Source organism: Amblyomma maculatum, chromosome 3 (assembly GCF_055883805.1).
Source record: "Amblyomma maculatum isolate TAMU_Amacu chromosome 3, ASM5588380v1, whole genome shotgun sequence".
NCBI lineage: Eukaryota > Metazoa > Arthropoda > Arachnida > Ixodida > Ixodidae > Amblyomma > Amblyomma maculatum.
In genome coordinates this window covers 151,939,286-151,951,502 of record NC_139346.1, presented here as the reverse complement: position 1 = coordinate 151,951,502, position 12,217 = coordinate 151,939,286, and the positions used below count along the sequence as shown (strand labels likewise).

Genomic DNA, 12,217 nt, shown 5'->3' with positions numbered 1-12,217 from the left:
GGAAAACCTTCTTGGCCAGAGAGGCTATTAAAAAGCAGTCTGGTCTTAGCCCTGCACTTTATTCATAGCAGTGCATACAGTGTTCTGCAGCTTTATCTGAACCGTTTTGAAAAATTCTTTCGCTTCAACCAGAGGCTCGTTTGTGGTGAGTCTGTGCGGAAAGTTTGAGTGTTGTTGGCCCTTTTGTTGCATTGTAAGTGTGGCAATGCTGCTTGCCTAGTTTGGCTGCACATATAATGTAAAACTGGAACAGTCTGCTGCGACGAGATTAAGGAAGGAAAGAGCGCCAACGCCAAGGCAAGAGGCACTGATGGCTCCATCTGTCATCGCTAGAGTAAAGTATTGCGACTCTGAAGTGCCGAGGCATGTGTGGCATGTTTTCATAGTGGTGTTACTGTAGAATCCTTTGCTGGCTAATTGGCGGTGACGTCTTTCGCTCCCCAAATCTCGTCGCAAATGGTTCTGGTTTTGAATCATACGCGGCCAAACCAATTAAGTACCACTGTCAAATTTGCTACGGTAAAAAAATATTGACAACCCGCAAGCTTTCTGCATGGTTTCACCAGAATTATTCAAAAAGGTTCAGTTAAAGCCTCAGAACACTGTACGCTATCGATCCCAGTGAACGCTGGGATCGTGAAATAGTTTGATGTATTATAATTCAACATATAAAATGCAGCAATAGATAAGCTTACCTGTAACCCGTACGTGGGAATACCTTGCCCCCACCTTAGCAGCATGATTCCTGCAGCGACTTGCTGCTTGCCACCGTACTGGCAACACACTGCCTGCAGTGTAGCTAGGCCTAACCAGAAACCATGGTCGATCATAAGAGACCTGATTCTGTTAGCAGTACACTATGGACGCAATGTCTCAATTAAAATTGGGGTACATTTGCATACCTGCCAACTCTTCCGAATTTTCCGTAAAATGTACGAATTTTGACCAGTCTTACGATTTTACGAATCTTGCGAGAAATTTTGCGAAAAATGTTTTATTTTTGAAAAAAAAAGAAAAAAGAAGTGCGGACATCTATTAACATCATGGCCTCCGAGATAACACCACACGCGCGGAAGGGTAATCTCGGAGGCCATGTTAACACTATTATGGTACCTTTGGCGGCCACGAGAGGGCAACATATATTTGTGATATCATCATCAGCAGCTGCAAACGTTGTAGTGACTTCTATCGTCTACTCGGGGGAACACGAATCCATATCCAAAACTCGATACCGCCTCCGCCAGGCTAGTGGCTGTTCCTTTGTTCACGTGTTTGGACAACTTTGGTGTTGGCCTCTGTTTTTGCGTGATCTGCGGCCGCGTCCGACTCAGTGTGACTCTGAAGTTTTAGTAGTAGCGGTTTCGCAGTGCAATGGCGGGCTCAAAGCTGCGACAGTACTTCCAAGTATTTTTGAAGTCGTACGCGGCAGAATTTCCGTGCTTTGTGCCGTCTAAGAAAGGAGAGAAGTTCGGATTTTGCACCACGTGTGCCTGTGATGTGAGAGAATATTCAGCTCTGTCAACAAAACTCGGAGTTTCGCTCATCTGTTTCCGAGAAAACTCTAGAAAGTCTGCTGATGGTGAAAGGAGACCAGAGTGGCACCTGCTTTGAACAAGCCTACACAGAAAAGTTTTTGAAGCAGGCGAAGTCAGCAACTGCAAAAGCGTTGCAAAAATAAATCGTGACACAATGGAGTTTTCGCTCATTACTTTACTGGACACGGATTTTGCTTGTGGGTGAGTGAGCAAGGGTGTCGCTAAAGATAAATTTTCGGAAAGTAAAAAAAAAAAAAAAAAAAAAAAAAATAACAGCCCCTTCCCCCCCTCTCTTTTTCCTTGTCGCGGAGGTTTTACGAATTTTGAAATCTTCAGGTTGGCAGGTATGCATTTGATTTCTGCATTGTCGGCAGCAGTGGAGCAAACAAACAAGGCTGGCTTCACTGCATTATAGCTGGTGCACCGAACACCACATGGCAGTGGTGTTATATTAAAATGCAGTGTGCTAGACTGAAGCCGCCCTCGAGCAAACCTTATTCTCATGTCGAGTGGTTTTAGAGTGCTAGAGTGTAGCACTGGCAGTAGGTGCCAGAGGTGCATCCACAGCCAGGCAGTAGCTCTGGCTGTGGATGCGAAAATTGACTGTGGGAGCACCAATAGGAGAAGTGCCCCTAATAAAGGTTCAGCGTACAGTTCAATATACCAAACGCTATGCTGATGAGAGTTTTATTAACACGAACAGCTGTACTTTCGCATGGGACATTCAAGGAGGTTTGATATAAGCATTAGTTTGATATCTCTCGATATGTCTGCGTCCGCTGTATCCAGGATCGACTTTATATGCGAAAGTGAAGCATGCTTGAAACTAGTGAGCATAATTTGCTGCAAATTTGCCAATTTGTCGAATGAGAGGTGTAGTAAAGGGACCAAAAAAAAATTACTATTTGCTGGAAAATGTGCACGAACAGCTGGTATCCCATCACTCACCTCCTCAATCCAAAAATTCTAAAGCTAGTTTCACTAGCACTAAAGATATGCATATTCAGAAATGATGTTTATGTTAAGGGGTCAAGAGCCTCTCAAGCTCCTTCCGTGCAGCTTTTTTTCTTAGCCTCCTCAATGTATTTTATGAAAATATACTAATTGAATTCTGTCCCACCTACCACCCATGTCACTTGTGTGCACCATTGAGAGGGCTCACCCAGGTCGCCCTGCCCATTCCCCTCAACGGAAATGTGAAGTGAGGTTTTGCCGTAATCGGTTGCAGATGGTTGAAAGAAACAATTTCAAAGAATTTTATATTTGACTTGACTACTCGGTGACCATCTGTACAGATTTGTTGCTTTACAGTAATGGCCACAAATATCTTTTCAGGATCCCTTTAATCCCAAACAAGTCTTCACAATATCCTGAGCAGCATCTTATCGGCGTGTTAACAGTAACCTTGAACAATAGTTGCATTAGCACCTCTGTTAAGATTACAAAAGATAATTATGTAACATAATGCTCAAGGAAAGGCGGGTGAAGTTGGTTTTAACTCGTGTCGAACACGATTTCTTTCAAATCCTTTCTTTGCATTCATATTAGACATGCAACGGTGCATTGAAGCCTTGTGTTTTGTCTACCCTGCAGGATTTCCTGGTGGGGCAGCTGCATCGTTGATGGCAGGCAATTTCCCACACCCATTCAGGGGTCAGTACTAGTCGTATTCACGGCTAAATCAGGAATGTAAGAAATGCTTTGCTCATTCCCTTTTTGTTCTGCATGCTAAGTGCTTTTTTTCTTTCTTTTTTTGTCATGTCTGTTCAAGTTCGTGTTACTGCTCTGCGTCTGGTGTCTCATGGGATCAATGATGGACCAGTATCATTGTTTTTGTGCATTTTTAGCATTTCTTTTGTGTAGATGCGTGTTGAACCACTTCTTGTGCCGTCACGCTCAATATGAGTTGCACCATGATAGCGCTTCCCTGGGCTCTCGTGCAGTGTAGGCCATACTGAGCATGATGGCACACTGTTGTTTCTTTGTCTGTGTAGCTCTTTGTCTTCTCCGTATTCTAGTGTGCTCAAGCTTAGGGTACATTCATTGTTGTGACTCATGCCTCGCTACTGTGTCTCCTGCCTATGGTAGAACACTGTGCTTGCTTTCCTTAATGGTAATTTGTTTTTCTGGTTCACACACCAGTGCATTGTTCTCTCTCTCCCTGTCTCTTCTGTGTGGAAGAAATAGGAGCAGCATTCCATTCTCATGCGTCCAGGCTGATGCCGCACACGAGATAGTTAGTCGGAAGGAATGCATGCAAGAGCTGGCAAGAAGCAGCATAGGTTTTCTCAATACAGTCGACGACTGATTTTTCGGACTCTCAACGGACCACGAAAATGTCTGAAAAAACAAATGTGCACAAAAAAAAAAGTCTCAATTTACTGCCTATTATTCACTTGGAGGCCGGAAAAAGTCATGAATGCTTTTCTGCACCATGCTAATAGGTCCACCTGAATTTCGCTTTCATCAGCTCAGCTTGCGTCGGCTGCGCTGCTGCAGGTGAGTCATCATCGTCATCGCTCTCAGACTCCACAAGCACTTGGCAAATAATTTCTACATCTGTGAAGCCCAGCACACAGTTCCAACTCGTGGTGCACGTCTGTGAACTCTGAAAACGAGACAGCCAATGGAATGATGGAATTTCGACACCAGCAGTGCGAAGGTCGTGAATGAGCTGCTCACTGCCTGACAGCTGCTCGACGACTCTCTCTCCCCGTCCAAGGCAGTCGACTCGGAATTCAGCACAAATCCCGCGTGGTGGAAGCAGTTGCGCAGTGTTGTGGATGCTACAGACTTCCAAGCATCGGCGAGCATGCTAAGTGCTCCAAGCAAATCGACAGAGTAGGTTTTCCCACTGTCGAGGCACACCACAGCCACCAACCACTGGATCACAACACCGACTCCGTTGAGTGCCTTCTCGCTGCCGCGTTGCACGCAAAAAAAGAAATCCTTATAAAATCCGGAAACAGCTTCTTGAAGAACTACAACCCCCAACTACCAACCACTGGATCACAACACCGACTTAGTTGAGTGCCTTCTTGCTGCCTCGTTGCATGGGAAAAAAAAAAAAAAACTCAAAATCCGGAAACAGCTTCTTGAAGAACTGAAGCCGATTCAATTAAATGAAAGCCACAGTAGCGACAGAACGTAGTTCTCGCATCAGCACGACCACGGCTAGGTCTACTCGCTACGCTCGGCAACGCACTTGAAACGCACGGCAAAAACACAGAGGAACAGGCAGTCGAAGTGATCACGCTAAAAGAAAAAAAAAAAGCACTCCGGAGGCGAGCAGCGGCGGCAGCGAGGTTGTCTCTGAAACGGAAGCTGCTAGGCAAATAATATAGCCTCGATTTAGCGTCAGTTGAGCTGAGGAGCGGCACGCAAGGCCGGCACCAGTTCCGAGGCTATCGAAGGAAAAAGTAAAAAAGCAAGATGGCGGCGACACCGCTCAAAATGTGTGGCAGTTGGCCTGGGTGATGCTTGGAATGTCCGAAAAATCGAATAGCCCTCCTTAGAGTGTCCGAAATTTTGAGCAGCGTAATACATTGACTTTATAAGGTATGTTCTGGGGCCGGGAAAAAGTCCGAATTATCAAGCATGTCCGAAAAATCGGTCGTCGACTGTATTACCTAGAAGAAAAATGAATGCTGGAGTTTTTTTATCCTCCGCAAGCGTATCGGGAAAGGCTAGCTTTGTTCTTGGTTAGGTAAGTGAATGACCGTAAGTGTAAATTTTATTGTGAGAGCATTACCTGACTTTTTTATTTGTGTCCGACTTGCAATTATGTGTAATTTATAAGTTAAAAATGCACTACTGAAGGGACAACTACTTTAACTACTACTTTGACCACTACTTTGACCACTACTAAATGCGCTACTACTTTGTGCACTCTGGGTAACGTTGCGACTGGGTTACGATTCCATTGCAGAGTTCATGTCTTTTGGCGAAGTGCTAGCCAAGGCACGCACAAACCATTCTTTTTGTGGATGGAGAGCTCTCGTACCAATGGTGAAGTGGTGGCATTTCTTAAGAGAAAACAGTGGAGAGTCTTTCTCTTGGCAAATCTATGGGTTTCAGCTGTGGTTGCCGTTCCCCACCATTGGCAGCGGCTGCAGCAGCAAGGAGTGTTTGCAGGAGGTCTGACATTTTACAGGAGGCTTACCTTGAGACAAATGTGACAGGTCCTCTTAAACGTGCCTTGCTTGTCAAACGTTTTTTTAACAGTAATGCCAAAATTTTCGTGTTCTCTAAGGCGTGTGGGCACCATTATGCAGACAGGTACATACGAGATACAGTTTGCAACACAGCACTGGCACTCATTGCTTCATTTGTTGCGAGTTTTAGCCTTTCACGGCAGCACTCACTTTGTTGTTGCTCGAGAGGACAGCTCCTGAAATATCTATCCCCAGTTCAGCTGGCTAGCCTAAGGTTGTGGGTTCAATCCTAGCCACAGCAACTGCATTTTAATGGAGGCTCCTGGACTGGTTGGCATCAGGGCACTACTGTATAAGCCATTTGAATTGAATTGGAATGAACTGGTTGCACTAACGCTTATGATCCTTGCCATATGATGATGATTACTGTGCTCCTCCTGCAACCTGTTTTGCACATGGCAGACCGAGGTCTGGCTTGGTACACTGCATGCAGTCGCCAACCAGTGTTCCAGGTGCTGGAAATTGAAACATCTCATTTATTCAGATAGTAGCATTCACCATATCATGCTGTAGGTTTTTGAAGCACTCCTCTTTAATTTTTATGCGCTTGATTACTTGACCTTTTCCTTCCCTGTCTGCTTCAAGTGTGAAAAATCAATGAATATCTGCAGATAGTCACTCGTCTGTTTTGCACGTTACGTGTCTGGCCAAAGGCCGGAACATGAAACTTTTTCTTTGTCACCCTATGTTAGCTGAAAGCTTGCAGAGTGCAGCAGCGATGTAAGACATGCACTGGTATTGGTCCATCATTGCCCTGTGCACACACGTTTTTTCTCTTTCCATCTCCTTGGTTAATTTTGTTATGGTTGTTGGTAGTGCCTCTCTGCAGGTGTACCTCGTTAAATGTAATCAAGTTTTAAAATATATGTGTCCTTCATGAGTGAAAGACAGTACTGTGTAGAATGCTGTGGCTTTCTCTGCAGTATTTCTTTTTTCTCCAGACTTAATTAATGTGCTAAACTAGCCAACTTTGGCAACACTGTTGCTATGATGAAAGTGTCATTTCAGAAGTTAATAATAGCCAGCTTGCATGTTTTGAAGTCTGGTACCGTTTACAGGAAGTATAGTGCAAAAGTGGCTTCATGACCAGCCTACCTTTTTGGAAGCAATGCGCAAGCTCATGGTCTGGTCAGATGGATCAAGTGCATTGAAAAGAGAGGAGAAAGTACAGAATTACGATGTACACATTGTAGTGTGCCTACCTTTCTGCAGCAAGTTGTGGAACAAAAACTGTATATACCGTATTTACTCGCATAATGATCGCACTTTTTTTTTTTAAATACTGACGCAAATTTCGGGTGCGATCATTACGCGGGGTAAATTTTCTACAAAAAGTTTTTGAGCACTGAAAACGCAAACAAGTTGCAGGTCAGACGTCTTAGAACATATATCTCGATTACAACCAAAAATAAAAGCTGAGTAAGGCTTACCTTCGCAATAAACACGCACATTAAGCATCACATGGAGTGCACAATGCCCATTTATTTTTTTTCGTCAGTACTCTATTAATCAAAGTCTGAATCCTCGCCATCCTCGCTTTCACTGCTGCACGACTCATCGGAAACGGCAGTGTCGTCGCTGGGAGCATCTTCACAGTCCCACAGGAAGTCATCTTTCGTTCCATCCAAAGCGTTAGATATGCCTGTCTTCTTAAAACTCTTAGCCACTCTTAGCGCCAGACGTCTTCACGAAGACGCTCCGAGCACCCTTCTCGTTCACAGTTGTATTCCGGGGCATGTCGAACGTCAGTGGAGTTTGATCGGCGTTTCCAATTTGCGACATGAGGTAACCGCATTTTTCTCGAAGCCTAGTGACGAAGTGATGGAAGTCTATCACTTTGCTTTCATACGCGGCTGGGAGCCGCTGGCACAACGACGTCCGCCGCCTCAGGGAAAGTCCATTCCGTCGCATAAAGCGAGTCATCCAACCGGAGCTAGCGCGGAAATCCTTTGCGGCGATTCCCAGCTTCCTGGCAGTTGTGCGCGCCTGCGTCTGTATCATTTCTAATGACACTGCACAACCATCCTTGCGCAGGTCCCTCACGTATTCTAGGACCGCCTCCTCAACACGAGGGAACTTGCCCGTTTTGGGTCCACGGAAAGCCCGCCGTGTCTTGTTCGTAGCCATCAGCTTCTCGCGCTGCTTCTTCCAATAGCGTATCCTCATTTCGTCCACGCCGAAATGCCTACCAGCAGCGCGGTTGCCATGTTCCAGTGCATAGTCGACAGCCTTGAGCTTGAACGCGGCGGTGTAACCGGCATACCGCCCCATGGTGAAATGGCGTAAACTCGCACAAAAACACAAAGCACGCTACGACGCTGCCGAATTGCAAAATGGCGAACGCCGCAAAGCATGGAATCATGGGAACTCCAACGTTACTAGACTAGGTTGGGAACTCGTCGGAATGCATTCGCTGCGGGATGACTGCATATCAACCACCAGGCGGCTCCATGTTCGGGGTGCGATCATTACGCGGGAAATTTAAAAAATGGAATTTTGACCTCAAAATTCAGGGGTGCGATCATTACGCGAGTAAATACGGTAACGTTTTAACCTTTGCTTTGTTAACTACAAACAAAGTACTGCGCAGGTGAAGGCACATGACACTTAGCTGCACTGAGTTGGCTTCAATTTCCTAAAGACACTCAGTTTATTTTGGAAAACTTGTTTATCTATGTGAGACACCTGCTACAAGTATGCTGCTCTAACTAAAAGTAGGCGTTTTTAATACCACATGTTGCACAAAATCCTTATAGCCCAAATTTCGCACAGAAATGACATTTGGTCAGCAGTATTGTTTTGTTCCAAACTTGTTCGGAATGTAATGTGACATAAACATGTGTGATTAAAAGCAATACTGCCATCAAATGCTATTTACATGCAGCATTTGAGCTCTAAGGATTCAATGGCTTAGATGAGCAGAGCATTCTACAGGATGCATAGAGTAATCGCTCAACACGTGGTATATGCAAATAAAGACTTCATCAGTGTAGTTAAGAGTGTGTAGTACCTTCGTAGATACAGTTGACTTCCATTGATGGTTGAAGGTTCCTACTAGTTATGTTTTTTGGGGAAGAACCCAAAATAATAAAGGGGAAATGGGGATTGGGTTGCGAAAATTGCGAGCAACCATTGAGTTAAAAAAAAAATTAACAGCTTTTCAGCATCTGCAGCACCCATTCTATGTTGTGTCGAAATATTTCATCCAAAAACAAATTTTAACTGCTACAAATGTAAATGCTACACAGTGGAATGGACATAGACAGTGTCCGCTAGTTTAGAACTTTCAGGCTAGTTTTCTTGAAAGTTAGTTTTGAGCCTTATCACCTTGCTCGTGGTAAGCGTAGCACTGCAATGCATGTGTGGTTTTGAATCCGTAGTTTTTCCTTAATTACTGGAATTGTCTTTGTATCAAGGTAGTTTCAGATTTACTGTTTAAGCTCTTTTTCTTTTTTTTGACCAATAATTGGACCATGATACTTCCTAATGTTAAGAGAAGAGCAGGCAAATTAAGCAGAAATTGTGAATGCCTTGATTTACGCCCCCCTTCTTAGTAAATATTAAAGCAGTTACTGATCCATAGTCCATTTTGTTCTCGTGCTCGGCTTTCCACGAGCTAGCAGCATGTGAACAACATGTAAACAATGATAAAGCTACTGAAGATGTCACTGTGAAACTCTATATCTGATAGTTTGATGATGTCACAAGCAGTGTGCTAACTTTCATTGGTCTGAGTCGAAAAATAAGAATGTTTGTTCCGATTCCCTAATTCCTTCCTTTAAATATGGAGCGCTTGAGACAGGAATATACATGGCCATCAGACTGATATCGCTGCCTTTCATGTACAGAGTTTGATGGTGCGGCGGAAACTTTTCCTTTAAGTGATAGCGGCACATATTGCGGTTTGTGGTTTAGTTTCAGCTGCTATGGGGGGGTGTTCAGAGTGTGATGCCTGTCACACTCATGGGATAGTCCCTTAGTACCCCCCCCCCTTCTTCTCCTCACCCAGTTGTGTGTAAACTTAACATTTTTCACAGAATTGTGCATCAGCGGTTAGCTTCTCTTTTTTTTATGGCATTGTGTTTGAGGACATCAGCACAAATGACAAAAATGATGTGAGCAAGAATATCTTAGAAACATAATCCGGTGACGAAGGTTCTGCCGACGTCTTGACATGTCTGTTCCCCCATCCGCCTAAGAACAAGGTAGCATGCCAAACTTTGTGGCTTTGGCAGCTATGGGCTCGCACACTTTTAAGGGAAAAGTCACGGTCCCGGTACCTGTCAAAAGCTATGTTATGGGTTTGTACAAATACAGCACAAGTTTTTCCCTAAATTATCTGGCCCCGCCATGGTGGCCATGTGATTAGGTGCTTGACTGCTGATCATAAGGACATGGGTTCAATCTCGATCGCAGCTCGATGGGGGCAGAACGCAAAGTGCCCGTATACTGTGCAATGTCAGTGCGTGTTAAAGAACCGCAGGTAATCGAAATTTCTTGCAAGCTTCATACTACACAAGCAGGGAGGAGCTGTTGTGTATCACAGATCCAGTTCGTAGCATAATGTAACTATGTTCAATTAAGGAAGTTTTAATGAAAGTGTTTGGTTGCTAACCGGAGCTGACTGCATTTAACATGGAAAGGGGGCATTTATCGCTATCATCTGGTATGACCAGCTATTTCCATTTCAGCAAATTCGCTGTCAGGCAGTTACAATACCTGATGACAGTTAAAAATATTTCAATGTTTGCGCACCCCTACTTTTTTTCTCCCCTTGCTTGGGATTTGGATGGTATTTGCTTGCATGTGAATGTTCTGGAAGCCTCTGCATACCGAGCTCAACTGTGTGCTGTTTTTTTTTTTTTTGTGTGTGTGTGGTTGCAGAGAAGTGAGCAACAACTGAGAGGACCTTGTACAGCTTGGACAACAAGAATCAAACAAGTCTTCTTCTCCTTCAGTGACCGACGGATTCCCAAACCTCCAGCATCCAGATCAACCACACGTCAGTCGATATTTAAAAAAATTATTTTCTTTTATTATGGTGTGTGTGCCATCCCTTCTCCATTGTGTTTTGATCGAGGATAAAGGGGATGGAGAAAAAAAACGTTTGCAAAGACGTTTTGTTTCGTTTTGGGAATGTTGATTGCCTTCCCTTCCTGTTTATGACCTTGGCAGTGGGTAAGCAGGATGACAAAACATGGTGAAAAAATCATTTTGTTTCACTCTGGCAGTGGCAAGTGTGCCAATCTCGCCATTTACGGCCTCGTCAAGAGGTAACGGAAACTGAGAAAAATAAATGCATGAAAAGACGTTTCACTTGGGGAAGGTGTTGGCTGAACCAAAGTGTGTTGCTCTCATCTGTCCACAGAATCTAAAAGAAAAGAAAAAAAATCCCATTTCCTCGCTTTTGGTCCTGTTGCCTCTTTTTTTTGTATTGTGCACTGGTGAAAGGGTGTGGGGATTGTGGGTGGGAGTTATCGCGACATAGGCACAGCTACCAACCGTGGCTGTGTCAAAGATCGACGAGAAGTATTTTTATATTTTGGGTGGGAATGTGGGTGGAAGGGGGCTGCTGTCTTTTGCTTCCTGAAATGCCCTTGTTGTCCTAGCTCCCCCACCTTTATTTGTTCTGTTTATCTTCTGTGCTCCCTGTGTCTTCTTGTCGGGCGCGAGTTGTGCGCCGGTTCGTGCTTTTCCTCATCGTTTCCCGTGCCCTGCTTCCTATGGAAAGCCGGCAGACGCGTGTCACCAGCTTTCATCACAGTCGTGTTGTCTCATGGTTTTTCTTGTACAATAAATAAGTCGCTATGGCTGGCTCAGAATGGTGGCATTTTTTTCTTCCTTCTTTTAGCACAATCAGCATGTTTTTCAACCCGTCATTCACCACAGCTGATTGTGGCCTGGAGCATTCGCATCATGTCCTTGCTGCATTCAAGTGGCAGACCAAACCATCAGGGGTTATAATAGTTTATTGTAATTTCGGTCATTTCTTTGTTGCATCTTGCCTTCTCATGTTGTGATTGTATTGTGGGAGGGAAATTCTTGTTTCCTTCAAACTGGGGAAGGCATTTGATGTAGAACTGCACATGATGAGTCTATGCGGACACTCGTGAATTTTAATGCTATTTCAAAGCGTTGCTGTGAACAATTCCAGCAATGGTATTTAGTACTCATCGCCGTTGAGATACTGCAGTGAAAGGCTTTTTTTTTTCTACCTGTGCAAAACTTCTGTCAATCTGATGAAGCAAAAAAGCATAACTGTGCACTGTCTTTATCTTGCCGTGTTCATCCTGGCTTCATTGGTACGTTTTGCTTGTCATTGGTTTGTAACTTTTGCTGTGCGAGCATAGGTAAGAAACTTCTTTATTATAAGTGTGCAGGTGTTCATGTGCAAAAATTTTGTTTGATACTGTAGCGGCCATTTTTTTCGTGTATAGTTGTCAAAAATAAAGATCATCATTTCTATGA

At 44.2% G+C, this 12,217-nt stretch overlaps 1 protein-coding gene across 6 annotated transcripts in view; it reads left to right on the top strand.

Moving 5' to 3' along the window:
- Nucleotides 1-12,217, top strand: part of Mi-2 (chromodomain-helicase-DNA-binding protein Mi-2 homolog) — a 59,935-nt gene extending 47,718 nt beyond the window's left edge. For 5 of the 6 annotated variants that reach the window (XM_084598217.1, XM_084598221.1, XM_084598220.1 and 2 more), the window contains exons 30-31: nucleotides 3,129-3,224; nucleotides 10,634-12,217. In XM_084598217.1, the coding sequence (XP_084454343.1) occupies nucleotides 3,129-3,199 (71 nt within the window). In that variant the 3' untranslated portion in view covers nucleotides 3,200-3,224; nucleotides 10,634-12,217. The remainder of the gene's footprint in view (nucleotides 1-3,128; nucleotides 3,225-10,633) is intronic. The other variant, XM_084598218.1, reaches the window with a different exon arrangement.